This window comes from Nerophis lumbriciformis, linkage group LG05, assembly GCF_033978685.3.
Source record: "Nerophis lumbriciformis linkage group LG05, RoL_Nlum_v2.1, whole genome shotgun sequence".
In the NCBI taxonomy this organism is placed as follows: Eukaryota; Metazoa; Chordata; class Actinopteri; order Syngnathiformes; family Syngnathidae; genus Nerophis; species Nerophis lumbriciformis.
The window spans coordinates 15,693,080-15,711,996 of record NC_084552.2 but is presented as its reverse complement, the minus strand read 5'-3'; the positions used below and the strand labels follow the sequence as shown (position 1 = coordinate 15,711,996).

At 41.6% G+C, this 18,917-nt stretch overlaps 1 protein-coding gene across 9 annotated transcripts in view; it reads right to left on the bottom strand.

Moving 5' to 3' along the window:
• Positions 1-250: 250 nt before the first annotated feature.
• The window catches only part of ank2b (ankyrin 2b, neuronal), a 176,339-nt gene continuing 157,672 nt past the window's right edge, over positions 251-18,917 (bottom strand). For 5 of the 9 annotated variants that reach the window (XM_061961222.2, XM_061961226.1, XM_061961220.2 and 2 more), the window contains 11 exons: positions 18,575-18,700; positions 18,369-18,491; positions 16,409-16,435; positions 16,298-16,319; positions 12,197-15,259; positions 11,672-11,737; positions 11,478-11,603; positions 8,606-8,678; positions 8,401-8,464; positions 656-778; positions 251-592 (listed from right to left, as the gene is read on the bottom strand). In XM_061961222.2, coding sequence (XP_061817206.1) covers positions 572-592; positions 656-778; positions 8,401-8,464; positions 8,606-8,678; positions 11,478-11,603; positions 11,672-11,737; positions 12,197-15,259; positions 16,298-16,319; positions 16,409-16,435; positions 18,369-18,491; positions 18,575-18,700 — 3,834 coding nt within the window. In that variant the 3' untranslated portion in view covers positions 251-571. The remainder of the gene's footprint in view (positions 593-655; positions 779-8,400; positions 8,465-8,605; positions 8,679-11,477; positions 11,604-11,671; positions 11,738-12,196; positions 15,260-16,297; positions 16,320-16,408; positions 16,436-18,368; positions 18,492-18,574; positions 18,701-18,917) is intronic. The other 4 variants (XM_061961227.2, XM_061961228.2, XM_061961221.1 and 1 more) reach the window with 4 other exon arrangements.

The following is an 18,917-nucleotide window of genomic DNA, read 5'->3' as shown; positions in this document are numbered from 1 at the left end:
GCCTTTAAGGCAAGACTGTTTTATAAATATCTCTGCAATGCCTCCATGGGACTTATGCAGATCCCAAATACACAACAGCAGGTACTAATAGGTAAGAAAAGTTGTTTTTTGATAATAGGTCCTTAGAATGTTGGGGGGCTGAACTGGGGCTAAGCAGATCTCTGAGGGGCCTATAGCGCCCCCAAGCCCCGTTGTAGCGCCATCCCTGACGGCCATGTGAAGTGTTTCCTCAAATGAGCACCAGGTGACACAACTTTTCTAGGAAGTTTATTCATGTAGACAAGTGCAAACAATTCATGAATGAGTCAATCCTTTCGGACAACAACAACAACAACAAAAATCAAGTCAAGTCGAATGTGGATTATTAAAAACACACACATTATATTTTTACGGTAAACACGGACAGTAATGGTGCAGTCTTTGGCCACAGAAAAGAACACAAATAAATATTTTAAAAAATGCAGAGCGTAACACAAAAATGGGGAGGAAAAACCCAGCAAAGTCGGAAGTATAACGATCAGGATATATTGCAGCGTCGTTTTTCAATTGTACATTCCGTTAGTGTGCTGCATCAAGGTGGACCATCCGGCTTCTAAAAAAAATACCAAAAAATAGTTTTTTCAACAGTTTTTGCAATGTGAGTGCAGACACTAACCTTGCCCGTGTTTCTTCTGACATCGTCTGTCCTCTGTCGCGTTACCACCCTCGTCTTCACCACCTGGCTGACCTTTCTATCCTTTGCAGGCTCCATCTCAAATCCCGCAACCTCCGCCTGTTTCTTTAGGAGAGGAGGTCATGTGGTTATTATATAAATGGAGCATAAGGTCCTGGGTTCAATCTCGGGCTCGGGATATTTCTGTATGGAGTTTGCATGTTCTGCGTGGGTTCTACTCCGGCTTCCTCCCACCTCCAAAGACATGCACCTGGGGATAGGTTGATTGGCAACACTAAATTGGCCCTAGTGTGTGAATGTTGTCTGTCTATCTGTGTTGGCCCTGCGATGAGGTGGCGACTTGTCCAGGGTGTAACCCGCCTTCCGCCCGAATGTGTCTGAGATAGGCTCCAGCACCCCCCGCGACCCCGAATTAGACAAGCGGTAGAAAATGAATGGATGGAGATGGATCATCCTAACAATAGACTTAGACTTAGACAATCATTATTGATCCACAAGGGAAATTGTTATTTCTATTTCCTTCATCTCTGTGCCTACACGGCATCCCCGGCGCTTTTTCCGTAGTTCCACGGGAAGGTCCAGCCGCGATCCCCATAGCTCTGGGGGAAAGGAGAGCTCAAACAGCCCCTCCCGTGTGTAAACAAAGGGCCGGCTGGTCAAATGATCAAAGCCAAACACAAAACGGCCCGAAAAGAAAAAGAAAAGTAAAGAAAACACACAAAAGCGCCCAAGAACCATAATTAATGGTTTACGGAAAGAGAAGTGATAACAAAAAAAGCAAGAAAAGTTGAGAAGAATACGACAAATAAAGAGAAGTGAATTATATTTATATAGCGCTTTTCTCTAGTGACTCAAAGCGCTTTACATAGTGAAACCCAATATCTAAGTTACATGTAAACCAGTGTGGGTGGCACTGGGAGCAGGTGGGTAAAGTGTCTTGCCCAAGGACACAACGGCAGTGACTAGGATGGCGGAAGCGGGAATCGAACCTGGAACCCTCAAGTTGCTGGCACGGCCGCTCTACCAGCCGAGCTATGCCGGAATTCAAAGGAGGTACTGTGAGGTGTTTCCTTCACGGGCGCATCAAAAAATATAATAAAAAATAATAGGCCCACATGGGGGCCTCGTGGTTAAACGTGTGGAGATTGAGGATTCAAACCTCCACTTGAGTTTGTATGGTTTTTTTCGGCTACTCTGGCTTTTTTCTCTCACATTACAACAACATGCGTGTTGTGTTAATTGGAGACTGTAAAGTTTCTGTAGCTGTGAATGTTTGTTTATCTACAAACCCTGTTTCCATACGAGTTGGGAAATTGTGTTAAATATAAACGGAATACAATGATTTGCTAATCATTTTCAACCCATATTCAGTTGAATATGCTACAAAAACAACATATTTGATGTTCAAACTCATAAATAATAATAAACTTAGAATTTCATGGCTGCAACACGTGCCAAAGTAGTTGGGAAAGGGCATGTTCACCACTGTGTTACATGGCCTTTCCTTTTAACAACACTCAGTAAGCGTTTGGGAACTGAGGAGACACATTTTTGAAGCTTCTCAGATGGAATTATTTCCCATTCTTGCTTGATGTACAGCTTAAGTTGTTCAACAGTCCGGGGGTCTCCATTGTGGTATTTTAGGCTTCATAAAGCGCCACACATTTTCAATGGGAGACAGGTCTGGACTACAGGCAGGCCAGTCTAGTACCCACACTCTTTTACTATGAAGCCACGTTGATGTAACACGTGGCTTGGCATTGTCTTGCTGACATAAGCAGGGGCGTCCATGGTAATGTTGCTTAGACAGCAACATATGTTGCTCCAAAACCTGTATGTACCTTTCAGCATTAATGGCGCCTTCACAGATGTGTAAGTTACCCATGTCTTGGGCACTAATACACCCCCATACCATCGCAGATGCTGGCTTTTCAACTTTGCGCCTATAACAATCCGGATGGTTCTTTTCCTCTTTGGTCCGGAGGACACGACGTCCACAGTTTCCAAAAACAATATGAAATGTGGACTCGTCAGACCACAGAACACTTTTCCACTTTGTATCAGTCCATCTTAGATGAGCTCAGGCCCAGCGAAGCCGATGGCGTTTCTGGGTGTTGTTGATAAATGGTTTTCGCCTTGCATAGGAGAGTTTTAACTTGCACTTACAGATGTAGAGACCAATTGTAGTTACTGACAGTGGGTTTCTGAAGTGTTCCTGAGCCCATGTGGTGATATCCTTTACACACTGATGCCGCTTGTTGATGCAGTACAGCCTGAGGGATCGAAGGTCACGGGCTTAGCTGCTTACGTGCAGTGATTTCTCCAGATTCTCTGAACACTTTGATGATATTACGGACCGTAGATGGTGAAATACCTAAATTCATGGTTGAGAAAGGTTTTTCTTAAACTGTTCAAAATTTGCTCACGCATTTGTTGACAAAGTGGTGACCCTTGCCCTATCCTTGTTTGTGAATGACTGAGCATTTCATGGAATCTACTTTTATACCCAATCATGGCACCCACCTGTTCCCAATTTGCCTGTTCACCTGTGGGATGTTCCAAATAAGTGTTTGATGAGCATTCCTCAACTTTATCAGTATTTATTGCCACCTTTCCCAACTTCTTTGTCACGTGTTGCTGGCATCAAATTCTAAAGTTAATGATTATTTGCAACAAAAAAAAATGTTTATCAGTTTGAACATCAAATATGTTGTCTTTGTAGCATATTCAATTGAATATGGGTTGAAAAGGATTTGCAAATCATTGTATTCCGTTTATATTTACATCTAACACAATTTCCCAACTCATATGGAAACGGGGTTTGTATACGTGCCATGTGATCGGGCTGGTGACCAGTCCACTATGGACCCAGACTAGGATAGATTCCAGCTTACCCTTGAACCTAACAAGGATAAGCAGTATCCAACAATGGATGGATGATAATAACATTGATAATAATAGCACAGTGGTATCTTAATTGAGTATTTTGACATACAATGATGGCAATTCCGGCTCTTTGTGGAGTGACGCTCTTTTGGCTCTGCTCAATAAAAAGAGGCGACTCCCAAGTGGCTCCTTTAGAGTTCTTTGTTACTTAAAATAATTCATTACCAAATTATTTGTAAAATGAATAGCCAACGTCAAAACACATTAAAATATAACGTATGCACAGTATTTATATGGCTTTATTAATAAACTATACATACCGTATATTCTGGACCATAGGGCGCACCAGATTATAAAGCGCACTGTCTATTTCCATACAAAAGGCGCATTAAAGGGGTCGTATTATGATTTTTTTTTTCTAAATGCAAAACACTTCCTTGTGGTCTACATAACATGTAATGGTAGTTCTTTGGTCAAAATGTTGCATAGATGATGTTTTACAGATCATCTTCAAGCCGCTTTCTGACAGTCTCTTCAGGATGCGCCGTTTTGTGGGCGGTCTTATTTACGTGCCTCCACTTCGACAGCGTCTTCTCCCCGTCATCTTTGTTGTAGCGGTGTAGCGTGCAAGGACGTTGGTGGAAGAAGTGTCAAAAGATGGAGCTAATTGTTTTAACATTCAGACTTTACTTCAATCAATAATGGAGCAGCATCTCCTCATCCGTGGCTCACCAACGCCGGACATGTGTCTCGTGAAAAACTGTCCAACCGGAACTCTCTAATAACTAAAGTTCTTTGGGTGAATAATGTAAACTCACTACACCGGTATGTTTTAGCACTTCCATAGCGTGATATAAGTTAGAACTTTACACTACTTTATATTAGAAATGGCAACAGCGGAGGATGAATGTCCCATAACAAGAAGAAGTTTATCGACTACGGTGGCGGACGTGCGCAAAATTTTCAGGACTTATGCAGATCCCAAATACACATCAGCAGGTATCAGAAGGCAAGAAAAGTTGGTTTTGCATAATATTGTGAAACAAAACACCAGATAATGTGTCTTACCTTATACACACACCATAATAATACTGGTATGTTGAAGCACAGTACAATCCATCAAGCGGTGCGGCTTCATAGCTTACCAAAGTCGTACTAAAACATTTTGATGGATTTTTGAGCGCCGTGTGTAATGTTCTGTATTTTCAATGGAACATATAAAATGTTGGTGTTGTTTACTTGAGTCAATTGCAGTCTACACGTATCTCTTATGTGTGACTGCCATCTAGTGGTCACACTTATCGTTACACTATGTACCAAATAAAATTGCTTTGAGGTCGGTAAGCACAACCAGAATTATTACGTACATTAGGCACACCGGGTTATAAGGCACAGTGTCGAGTTTTGAGAAAATGAAAAGATTTTAAGTGCGCCTTATAGTCCGAAAAATACGGTACATCTATTTTAAAGGGGAACATTATCACAATTTCAGAATGGTTAAAACCATTAAAAATCAGTTCCCAGTGGCTTATTTTGCTTTTCGAAGTTTTTTTCAAAATTTTACCCATCACGCAATATCCCTAAAAAAAGCTTCAAAGTGCCTGATTTTAACCATCGTTATATACACCCGTCCATTTTCCTCTCACGTCACATAGTGAAGCCAATACAAACAAACATGGCACATAGAACAGCAAGCTATAGCGACATTAGCTCGGATTCAGACTCGGATTTCAGCGGCTTAAGCGATTCAACAGATTACGCATGTATTGAAACAGATGGTTGTAGTGTGGAGGCAGGTAGCGAAAACGAAATTGAAGAAGAAACTGAAGCTATTGAGCCAAATCGGTTTGAACCGTATGCAAGCGAAACCGACGAAAACGACACGACAGCCAGCGACACGGGAGAAAGCGAGGACGAATTCGGCGATCGCCTTCTAACCAACGATTGGTATGTGTTTGTTTGGCATTAAAGGAAACTAACAACTATGAACTAGGTTTACAGCATATGAAATACATTTGGCAACAACATGCACTTTGAGAGTGCAGACAGCCCATTTCAGGCGCGCTAAGAATATATATTTTTCTACGATTTCAGCACTCAGGTTAACCATACCTAAATAGACACAAAATACTGCATTACACAAGACTACCCGAATGATTGAAAAAAATAAATGTTTTTAAGCTAAATTATTGGTAAACACAGTTTATGTATAATAATTTATGTAAAACTGCGAGTAATGAATAAAGTTTTCATCAATTAATATATTCTGTAGACAAACCCTCATCCGCTCTCTTTTCCTGAAAGCTGATCTGTCCGGTTTTGGAGTTGATGTCAGCAGGCCAGGGAAGCTAGGGTCTTTATCGTTGGAAATGCATCTGCTTTGAGTGTCGCAGGATATCCACACATTCTTGCCATCTCTGTCGTAGCATAGCTTTTGTCGGTAAAGTGTGCGGAACAAACGACTGACCATTTCGTCGGCTTTCCCCACAGCCTCGTGTTTTGAACAAATTTCGTCCAATTTCTTGCCACTTTTGCATCTTTGGGCCACTGGTGCAACTTGAATCCGTCCCTGTTCGTGTTGTTACACCCTCCGACAACACACCGACAAAAGTGAGAAAATGGCGGATTTCTTCCCGATGTGACGTCACAACGTGACGTCATCGCTCCGAGAGCGAATAATAGAAAGGCGTTTAATTCGTCAAAATTCACCCATTTAGAGTTCGGAAATCGGTTAAAAAAATATATGGTCTTTTTTCTGCAACATCAAGGTATATATCGACGCTTACATAGGTCTGGTGATAATGTTCCCCTTTAAATAAAAAAGACCAATTTGAATTTGTGAAATAACACAACATCGACTAAACATCACTCAACAAAATATAACTTAAAATGTGCAAAAGAAAGAGAAAAAGCAGCATCCAGGTGAGGTTTTAACAAAGATTGGCATTCAAAAAACCAACGGCCTCAGCTTGAGAGGCTGATTGATTGATTGATTGAAACTTTTATGAGTAGATTGCACAGTACAGTACATATTCCGTACAATAGACCACTAAATGGTAACACCCCAATAACTTTTTCAACTTGTTTAAGTCGGGGTCCACGTTAATCAATTCATGATCCTGTTCCTCCTTCCTGTTACGACCTGCCCTGTTTTGGAGAAGATTCTTTCTTTCTGACGATCGAGCCTGATCGATATGACATGTTTATTTTACAAAGTGTACACTCTGCCTTTCCGGACTCTCACACTTTAAACAAAAGCTTTCTATCGGGAGCCGGCTCTCTTGTTTGCGAGTCGGATCCCGTCGTTCCCGTCCAAGAGCTGGCTCCAATCCGGCTCTCGTTGGCGACAGACCCATCACTAACGGGCGGTCTCTCCCACAGCCCAAGACCAGAGATCGACACAATCCTGCCCTAAGAAGCGGACCACCACTCTCAGTCGGCATCACGCAGCATGCAACCACTAACGTCCAAACGACGAACATTTACCCATGAAAATATGGAGAAGCTGTTGACGTGTTTCAGTTCGAAACGGACCGTCGCTACACAAACATATTTCTTGCTGTCAACTCAGACCTCTACGGTCCGTCACTCAAAAGGCATTTGTGTGCACCATAAACAAAAATTTCCTAGTTGCTATGGTTACCCGACTCTTACAAAGGTCTTCTCCTCATGTTAAATGCTGATGAAAAGGTGCATCACTCCATTACATAAAGCAGACCTTGGCAAATTAAGGCCCGGGGGCCACATGCGGCTCGTCAAGCTTTTCAATCTGGCCCGCCGGACATTCCCAAATCATTTATTTAGATCTTTAAGATGGAAAGTGTAGCAGTCATTATGATGTGCAGTGATCTTTTCAAATGACCGTAAGTCTTGAACTATACAAAGTATTTCAATGGTTGGAATCTGTGATTTTGCATGATGTACGAGTTACTATGGTAATCTAATTAGTCACTATGGTAATTTAATTAGTCACTATGGTAATCTAATTAGTTACTATTAATGTAAGTCACAACAGCTCAGACGAGGCACCAAGCAGTGTGGGTGGGGAGCGTTTCCACAGAGTGTTTCCAGAGCCAGCCTGAAATGCGGGTGTTCAAGGGACAGACAACAGACAACACAATTCTAAAGTTTAGTGATGTATCAGATTGTAGGTGGGTTTATTTTTGTACCCTTCACTTTCATATTTTGCTTTTTGTTGCATTTTTGTTGCATTTCGATTGATTGTAAAATATGTCGATGGAGAGGGGGTGTGACGTTCATATGTTGTCAATATTCCGTGTTTTATCCTTCATAGTTAATATTGTAAATCCCACATTTTTTATTTTCATGTACATTCTGGGTGTCTCATACAGTAACATTTTTTTTTAATTACATTACGTTTTTTTAGGGCGGTCTGTCATAACGTTTTTAGTATTCAATCAAACATTATTGTGAGGTTTTGTATTAGTGTTCTTAAAAATAGATTTTTTTTCTCAAAATTTGGACCCCCCCCCGAGGCAAAACAATTGCCTAGGCCTGACATAAAACTACTCCTAGTTGTTTATAGTTGTGTTCTTTTTAAAAAGACCTGTTAACTTCATTTCAATTTGCAGGGCTTATGTTTTGTCGTGGAACAAATACAACTCTCAGGTCCAGATAACCTTTATTACGACTTAACATTTATGAAATCATTTGAAGTAAAATTTATATCTTAATATTAAATTGTTTTTATTTTAAATATTGCATTCTTATAAATTAATCCTACTCAGTGGCCTAGTGGTTAGAGCGTCCGCCCTGAGATCGGTAGGTTGTGAGTTCAAACCCCGGCCGAGTCATACCAAATACTATAACAAGTGACTCACTTGTTGACCACCGCTTGCTTGATTCGAGTTCATGGATTCCTCGGACACTCCGCCTCGTTCAGAGCTGTGCAAAGAAAAGCAGAAGGGGTATATAGTTTGCCACAAAAAGTGGATAGTTTGCTACGAGGCGACTAAGGTACCGAACCAAATAGACTTGGTCTCAAATCCAGAATTTAGTGACAAATGGTGTCAGGATCGGACTTACCATGTAATAGTTTGGATCCGCTGGACGATGTCCATTCTGTTGATCTCGGTCAGTCTCTTGATGAGTGCGGTTTCTAAGTCGAACAGTCAAAAAATATGTTATTTATGTACAATACCACTTTAGTCTTGTGCAACATGTACAATACCACCCCAACCCACCCCCCGCGAGATTCCCAGTATTACACACCCTCCGGTCCTCATCTTTAAGAGAGAAACCAACACCCCGGTCTGCCAATTCAAAGGCACAGCCTTGACGTCCACACAATGTTGTCAACCAAGACAACCACAAAGTATCCAAAGCCTTAACAAAGGTCTGGCAGATAAAATCCACCTGCCACCGAAGAGATTTTTAACTACCTTGGGGACCTCATATCCAGAAATAGGAGAGCCCACCACAGAGTCCCCGGTGACTGCTTCTTCAAAGGAAGATGTGTAGGTAGGATTGAGGTTTTTTACGTATTCCCTCCACCGATTCACAACAGTCGAGGTCAACAGGACATAGTCCCCACCATACATGTTGTTCACAGTGCACTCCTAACCTTGCTGAGACGGTAGATGGTGGATCAGAATCCCTTGAAAGCCGTCCGGCAGACCTTATCCATGGCTTTCCCCGAACCCCTCCCATGTCTGAGTTTTTGCCTTGGTGATCGCGAAAGCCTGTCAGTACCTGTTAGCTGCTGACCTGATAGGACTCCTTCTTCAACTTGACGGCATCCCTCACCGCTAGTGTCCACCAACAGTTTCTGAGATAACCGCTACGATAGGCGCTAACCACATTCCGGCCACAGCTCTGATCAGCCGCCTCAACAATAGAGGAATGGAACATGGTCCACTCGGATTCAATGTCTGACGCCTCCCTTAAAACATGTTCGAAGCTCTTCTGGACGGGGGAATTTAAACACTTTCTGAAGGGAGACTCTGACGTCACGAGCAACATAGGTATCAAAATATGACTCCATCCATCCATCCATCTTCTTCCGCTTATCCAAGGTCGGGTCGTGGGGGCAGCAGCCTAAGCAGGGAAGCCCAGACTTTCCTCTCCCCAGCCACTTCGTCCAGCTCTTCCCGGGGGATCCCGAGGCGTTCCCAGGCCAGCCGGGAGACATAGTCTTCCCAACGTGTCCTGGGTCTTCCCCGTGGCCTCCTACCGGTTGGACGTGCCGTAAACACCTCCCTAGGGAGGTGTTCGGGTGGCATCCTGACCAGATGCCTGAACCACCTCATCTGGCTCCTCTCGATGTGGAGGAGCAGCGGCTTTACTTTGAGCTCCCCCCGAATGGCAGAGCTTCTCACCCTATCTCTAAGGGAGAGCCCCGCCACCCGGCGGAGGAAACTCATTTCGGCCGCTTGTACCCGTGATCTTGTCCTTTCGGTCATAACCAAAAGCTCATGACCATAGGTGAGGATGGGAGAGTAGATCGACCGGTAAATTGAGAGCTTTGCCTTCCGGCTCAGCTCCTTCTTCACCACAACGGATCGATACAGCGTCCGCATTACTGAAGACGCCGCACCTGTCGATCTCATGTTCCACTCTTCCCTCACTCGTGAACAAGACTCCTAGATACTTGAACTCCTCCACTTGGGGCAGGGTCTCCTCCCCAACCCGTAGATGGCCTTCCACCCTTTTCCGGGCGAGAACCATGGACTCGGACTTGGAGGTGCTGATTGTCATCCCAGTCGCTTCACACTCGGTTGTGAACCGATTCAGGGAGAGCTGAAGATCCTGGCCAGATGAAGCCATCAGGACCACATCATCTGCAAAAAGCAGAGACCTTATCCTGCAGCCACCAAACTGGATCCCCTCAATGCCTTGACTGCACCTAGAAATTCTGTCCATAAAAGTTATGAACAGAACCGGTGACAAAGGGCAGCTTTGGCGGAGTCCAACCCTCACTGGAAACGTGTCCGACTTACTGCCGGCAATGCGTACCAAGCTCTGACACTGATCGTACAGGGAGCGGACCGCCACAATCAGACAGTCCGATACCCCATACTCTCTGAGCACTCTCCACAGGACTTCCCGAAGGACACGATCGAATGCCTTCTCCAAGTCCACAAAGCACATGTAGACTGGTTGGGCAAACTCCCATGCACCCTCAAGGACCCTGCCGAGAGTATAGAGCTGGTCCACAGTTCCATGACCAGGACGAAAACCACACTGTTCCTCCTGAATCCGAGGTTCGACTATCCGGCGTAGCCTCCTCTCCAGTACACCTGAATAAACCTTACCGGGAAGGTTGAGGAGTGTGATCCCACGATAGTTGGAACACACCCTCTGGGTCCCCTTCTTAAAGAGAGGAACCACCACCCCGGTCTGTCAATCCAGAGGTAGCGCCCCCGATGTCAACGCGATGCTGCAGAGTCTTGTCAACCAAGACAGCCCCACAGCATCCAGAGCCTTAAGGAACTCCGGGCGGATCTCATCCACCCCCGGGGCCTTGCCACCGAAATATGACTCTGTTTGATTTAATGTGAATCGATACTCGTTAGTACCAACCAAATTCGGTATCCATCCCATAACCGCAGGTAATTTTTTTTAATGTCAGTTAAATAGTGTTTCTGTCCATTTTGTGTTGAGCTGTTAAAAACAGCATTATGTTTGATTTGCAGAAAGCAAACTAATTGTGCGGTCCCAGGTTGATGTTATTTAAAACTTAAAAAATTATCTGTCAAAGATACACTTTAATGAAACGAAAAAATTAAGCTAAAAGATAAGTTAAAACACGATATCTATCTGAGATTAATCACAATTAATTACGAGTTATATATTGTCAAAATGTGATTAATCCCGATTAAATATTTTAACCATTTGACAGCCCAATTTTTTAAAGACAAAGGTCTCGTAGAATTCCGACTTTCAGGTGTCACCATACCTGTGGCACCCTCTTCCTTCATCCAGTGATTCAAAAGTGCGTAGCTTTGGTCTTGCAAGGAGTCAGGATTTTCGATCCGTATCAAATCAATCTTTTCCTGGCTGAGTCCCAGTTCTCGCGCTAGCTCTATTGCAAAAATACATCAAATCAAATTTAAGTCATGGATGTCGCTATACTGCAGTGCTTTACTGTACCTGCCCAGCTGAAGCCCAAGTGGTCTGCTGTCATAAAAAACGTTTGCTTTGGACACTCTGTTGCATCTATTAGAAACATTACACAAGCTAGTTAGCATGCGCTATCAGTCAGAATTGGGACACTCACACTAGGCTGTGTTTATCGTACATTTTGGCGCCAGAGACATTACTTTATTACAATACAAGGCTCACTAAATTTAGCCACAAAATTACGTTAATGGACTCAAACACACTATGTATGTATTTGGAACTTCCGGTTGGGCCATGGCTGAGTAGGGAATTCCAGTCATCCTATTACGAAAATCCTCCATTAAACTTGACAACCAAAAAAAAAGAAGTCTAACGGCATAGAAATTAGCGGGTGTAAGATTCAGAAGTCTATTTGGGTGTAAATATATTGACTGTTTTCATAGAAAAGAATACAATGGAGTACACGGAATTAACGCAGTCAAACTACGGTGCAGCAAACCGGAAAATAAATCGGTGCACACAAGCAGAAAATATAATGGAAAGAGTTCGCAATACCTTGACCTTGAATGGGGTCCTCCCGATGTGTCCTAACTAAGAAGGTGTCCATTACCGCCGGATCGATAAGACCACTCTCGTCCTCTGAGTTGTCGTCACTGGCGTGTGCCTTTTGTTCTTTCTTGGTCTCCGCCAGCCTTTCTATGACCTTGGCCGCCTCGTCAGTTATCTCGTCGAAGAATTCGGCGGACCTCTTACGGTGAAGCTTGGAGGAGGAAGTCAGGACACTTTTACCTTTGACTGGCAATCTGGACTGGAAGGATTTGGACTCTGCTTTACTAGTCAGTCTAGTGGAGACGCCCTCAGATAAGTTCTTAATTTTAGGTCCTCCTGCGTCCTGTCCTGTTTCTGACTTTCTTCGAGGTGGTCCCTTGAGACTTTTGTCTTGCTCAACCGGTTTGAAAGACTTTGCTTTAATGGGGATTCTGGATTTTGACACAGGAGAGAGTTCAGATTTGGTTTGAGAGGATTTGGGGGTCTCTATAACAGATTTAGATTCTTCCGGGGAGGAATCCGATGATTCCTGACCCTGCTCGGAGTATATGGATCTTGTAATGGTGGTGTCTGCTAAGTCTACATTAATTATCATTTGATCCGTAGAATCTAAGTCGGATGATTTTGGATTTTCCAGAGCTGTAGCAAGTTTGCTCGAAGCAGCGAACTCCATTTGAGGGATTTTTGATTTACAAGATGCAGTCTGATCAACCTCACATGACACCGGTGGAGTTTTTTCAGATTTGTTGGCACCCTCCTCGGTGTTGACCTGCAGTTTTAGATTGAGACCAACTTCCGAGTTTGCAGAGGCCACAATGTTTTCTACCACCGCTTGTTCGTCGATCTGGAAAAAGGCAAAACCACCGCCGCCAACCTCATCTTCTAGGCTCCTTTTGGTCATATCAATAGCACCACTGCGAGTCATCTCAAAAAGCTTCCCCTCCTGGAAGAAAAATGGGTTGGGCTCGCTCGTCGGCGTGCTCTCCTCCGTGGGTGTTTTACCTGGTGTCGTAGCAGGACTTTCTTGCTGGGACCGACTACTCTCTTCCCCCACTACTAGATTGAGTAGTTCCTCTTCTTTTTCTTTGAGACCAGCTTCAAAAGGGGCGTCTTTACCCTTAGACCATATGGCTGCCGCTTCTACCTTCGCGGTGACACCTTTGGACTCGGTTCTCGGATTTTCTGCCTCTTCTGTATCATCATAGATACAAAACTCAGGTTCGAATACATCCCTTGCTTGACTAATATCACTTTCTTTGACTTCATCTGTCACATTACTTTGACCATCGCCTCCTTGGTTTTCTCTCGAATCCCGTAAGCTGTTCTCCTTTTGCTCGTCAGTTCTGTTTGCTAGACTATCTACTCGTGTTTCTGGTGTGGTTTTCATGTGGGATTTCGACTGGTTTTGGTCTGCGCGGAATTCGTCTTGCACACCTGCCGAAAAAGAAGAAGGAGCTTTAATAAGAGGGTCAGAAACAGGAGGATTTAACTCTTCTGTGAGCCTCTTTTCCCCTAATTTACATTCTACATCTATGTGTGGTGTGTCTTCTTCTTGGATGACAGCTGCTGGTTTGATTTGAAAAGTCAGGCATGAGCGGTAAAGAGGTTTAGGATTTAGCTCATAACTTACCTCCTCATAACTAGGGGTATCAGGGGAAAGCGGATTCTTACCGGAACTCTGCTCGCCATTGTCCTCATCAGCTGCAAGGTTTTGGAAAAGTCTATCACGTAAAGTATCTTTAATATTCGTGGGCTGGATTAGGGAATTACTCTGGAAGGACGGATCAACAGGGCTCGTCTCCAAGGAGTCCCGAGGAGGGGAATCATCAGTCGGGCTTGGTTCAATAGAATCAGGGGTCTTACGTGAGGATGAGTCCGTAACAAGACTACCGTCTAGGGAATCTCTGTGACTTATAGTCAAAGACTCATCGGCTAACGGACTGAGAGAATCTGAGCTTTGCTTTAAGGGTAACTCCAAGGATCTAAAAGCATCCAAGGAAGCTAAAGGCAAGGCTAGGGGAAAATTGAGTTGCTCTGCGGCGTCGTACATGCTTTTTTTAGTCCTGGATGCGGACTCACCAAGGAGGGTTGATTCAGGAGACAGTTGGTCATCGGGTAATGCAATCTTTTCCAGGTCTGAGGTTTGCTCAGTTTTGGGAGAAAGACACACATTTTCAGGACTTGTGCCGGGAGTGGTGAGACCTTCATGTTTGTAGCTGGCCTCGAAACTCAGGCGTGGTGTTTCTGAACCCTGCAAGTCTGCGACCCTGTCTGATTTGTCATTGTCATCATCACGACCAGCTTTGTCCGTAGTTTTAGGTTTTGAATCCAGAGATAGCTCTTTAGAGATCCTGGTTTCTGGCCTTCTAATTCTGCTTTCTTCCAGTCTTGTTCTAGGCTTATCCAACTCCATCTTTGAGGTTCCTCTGTCTTTCTGAAAGACTTGCATCAGTTCCTTAACCGAGACAGTCTCCTTTGCCGCTTCAGGCGTTTTTACAGCGCCTATTGTAGACTTGTTTTTTTTTTTTACTTTTGGAGAAGATGGCAAAGGTTGAACTCTGCCACCGACACTTTTTCCTTTCTGCTCCATCTCTACTTTTTGTTGCAAGGCTTTTACTTTGTCTTTTATGGATCCAATGGGGGTATCTTCAATCAGTGGGGACTTGACTTCTACCCGTAGAGGCTTTTGGACTTTAGTTGGAGTGACTGATTTAGCGGCTCCCTCATGGGTATCCTTCTGTTTTTTTGGCACATCCAGGAGGTGTTCTTTGAGATCACTAGGCTCCACCATGTCACACATTCCACTACGGAGTATTTGGTCAACTTTCTCCAGATCCTTTTTAACGTTCTCTAAGTCATTCTTTGTTATTTCTAATGGTTCCCCACTCGGAATGTCACCCTTCTCCTCCTTCTCTCGACTGGACGCTTCCTCTAAGGGTTTATCTGAGGATGTTAAAATGGCGGTCATTTTCATCAAGTCTTGTTTCATCTCCGACACGTCGGATAGAAGGTCCCGTTCTCGATTTGGCTCGGATCGCCGGATATCCGACGTCTCTGCCCCAGTTTCATCTTCCCGGGAGAAGTAAGGAGTAAAAATAATATATAAAATTCAAATAAAAAAGGAGACATATTTGAGAATGAGGTCAGTGCAATACTGAGAAGGTTTTACAAAAATACTTACAACATTAATAAAGTGAAAGATTATGAGAAATACTGCAAAAATATCGATGAAATAAAAGTTTACACTTCTAAACCTGGTATATTTATTTCTCAAAATATACAGTTTTTTTTTTTAAATATAGACACCTTGTTAGTTTCTTGTGAGCATTTTTTTAAAACAGTTCTATACAAAAATATTCTTGTTTCTCAATAATATGACTTTTGACTCACTTTAATACATTTTTCTTCAATAAGGTTTATTTTTCAAAACTGATAAAATTTGTCTTCGAAATACTTTTTACATTAAAATCTTACTAAAATCTTACAACTTACTAAAATCTTAAAATGTCTTAGAAAAATACAACTGGTTTAACTAGTACTGTGCCAAATAAATTACTTATTCACAAACTATTAAATAAAGATGTGTTATATGTAAAAAAACAATACTTTAATAAATTTGTTTCGGAAATATAGTTTCTCATAATATTTGAGATTTTTTAAATCTTTAAAAAAAAACATTTTTCTCAACAAAATGTGTCTTAAATTTAATCGCATAACATTTTTTTTTTCAAACAATTTGTTTTGCAAAGATTAAATGTAAAAAAATAGATTTTCTTGTTAAGATTAATTGTAATAAAATTTTTATTTTTTAAGAAATCAGTACTGTAAAAATAAGTATTTTCGTAAAAAAAAATAAAAAAATCTACTGCATTATGCAAAATAAACATGTTTTTTTTTTTTTTTAAATAGCATCCTTTTCCTCAAAATGTAAAGATTAAATATGCTTTTTTTTCCAAAGTAAATATTTTTTTCTTTTAAAACACATGACATTGAAATAACCTCAGAATGTGGTGATGCCCATGCACATGCAAATAGTGTGATTGGTAAATATAAATAAATAAAAACATAATATTAAAATACAATTGGGTTTTAGTTATAATGGCTTACATTTTTCCAGCTTTTGGTTGGTCTGGAAAAAATAAAGAAAAAGGATCAGTAAATTAAAAAAAAATGTAAACATTTTTTTATTTCAGCAATAAAAAGTCAGTATTTTTTTACCTCATCGTCCTGATCAGAATCCAAATCCTTTTTTTAAAGTGGCAAGCAGGAAGAAGAGCAAAGACAAAAAGTGCATTTTTTTCAGCAAATCCTAAAAAGTAAATATCACAATTACATGACAACAAAGCCACAAAATATCAATACAATTAGATTTTCATTGAATGAGGTTGGAGAGATTCATTGTGTCATATTTTAATTCATCTAATGACTTGGTCGTTGATTTTGGAATTCTTATCCCATTATCTTTTTTAATCATTTAGATTTAGTGGCATATTTTTTCAATTATTTTGACTCGGGGGTCAAATTTTTGGAAAAATATGTGTCTGTATTTTTAGGAACACTAATACAAAACTTCACAATAATGTCTGATTGAAAGCTACAAACGTTATGACAGACCGCCTTAAAAAACTCAATGGAATTCTTTTTTTTTTTTTACTGAATGAGACACCCAGAATGTACATGAAAATAAAGAATGTGGGATTTACAATATTAACTATGAACGATAAAACACTGAATATTGACAACATATGAACGTCACACCCCCTCTCCATTGACATATTTTACAATCAAGCGAAACGCAACAAAAATGCAAGAAACACAGCGAAATATGAACGCGAAGGGTAAAAAAAATAACAAATACAATCTGATATATTACTAAGCTTTGGAACTTTCTTGTAAAAATCTCCTTCCGTGTCTGTCCCTGACACCCGCATTTCAGGCCGGCCGCTCTGGAAACACTCTGTGGAAACGCTCCCCACCCACACTGCTCGGTGCCTCGTCTGAGCTGCTGTGACTTAGGTTACCATAGTGTCAGAATAATTGTATCTAAGTTATCACAAAACTTTGTGTTGCCATGAGTTCCCGGCGAGAAGACAAAAGCTGTCTTTGATCCTACCAAGAAGAAGACTTGTAAAACTCCTCTGTGTAGGATGGGAAGCAACATGAAAGTGTTCCGTATCTTTGATGTATTTTAATCCACAGAAAGAATTTGTCTTGACCAGAGATCTACAAAGCGGAGAGAAAGCAGGACTTGCCCAAGCTCCAGGCACCTCTTCTTTGAACTGTTTTATGACCTTTTCTTTGAACTGTTTATGACCTTTTCTTTGAACTGTTTTGTGATAAGGGCGATGGCTGTTTACGACCCCCACCCCTTAGAAACAGCTGTTGCCATGCAATCAGGGAAAGTCCAAATAAAAGAGGAGGCGTACAATCTTTCGTCAGAGCGTGGTGGAGACTGTACAAGAGTACAGCCCAGACGTTTCTCCTCAATTGAGCCAAATTTAAATCTGTCTCTGTTTAATTCCTTGCTTCTTGTCTTGTTTAATAGATGTCATCAGTGTTTGAACCTGACACATAGTAACTAATTAGATTACCATAGTAACTAGTACATCATGCAAAAGTGCAGATTCCAACCATTGACGTAATTTGTATAGTTCAAGACTTACGGTGATTTGAAAACATCACCGCACTTCACAATGGCGGCAACAGTTTCCATCTTAAAAATCTAAAAAAATTATTTGGGAATATCCGGCGGGCCAGATTGAAAAGTTTAACGGGCCGCATTCGACTCCTGGACCTTAATTTGCCCAGGTCTGTTTTAGAAGCATCCAAACACGCTCAAACCCGAGTGCATGAACCTTATGATGTGAAGCTTTATATTCAACATTGTAACATTTATAATTCAGAAAATAATCCTCTTTTTATTTACTGAATAGCATTTTTTTCTCAATTACATTTTTAAATATTGAGCAGCATGATTCATTCATTCAATGGCATTTCTTTTGACTTGAGCCTCTTTATTTATTTTATAGAATTTATTTATTTTATTTGCTCCTTCGTAGTTTTATTTACAAATTTGTGTTGTTTGCTTATCTTCAAAGGATCACTATTTTTGCTTATTTAATTGTATTTTTGAACATATTTTAAAGAGCATATCATTACATAATTGCAGTATCCTCACCTTACTATATGATGGCAGCGTAATATTAAGGTTGCATATGGCGTTTTGTCCAGGTGAGCGGTAAGTGCGAGGTTCCTTCATAAAACACAAGCGCCCACAGAGCTCCTGAGTGTCGTCCCTGATCTGAAAAAAAAAAAAAAAAACCCACCAGCAAGTCAGTAACTCATACTGCATTGGCAATGAGTGTATTTAATAAATCGGCTTACTTTGATGAACAGAGTTAGTCGGTTCTCTTTAAAGGCGAAAAAGCTAAAGACGTGATGCTGGCCACTTTTGATGAGAGGAACCAGGTTTCCGTAGCAGTCTGCATAGATGGGCTTTCCTTCCAAAACCTACAAACAAAAACAAAAAGAGAAAAAGTATTCAGTACATTACTACCTCAGCTAACCGGTGTAAGTTTGGCTGTTTGGAAGTGGAAATTATTAGTTATTTAATACACAGCATGCAATAACTATGAATTAAAAAGGTACACAGTGACAAACCTGACCTATAAACAACTATACATATATAGGGTTTCCCCTTAAAGTCCTACTGAAACCCACTACTACC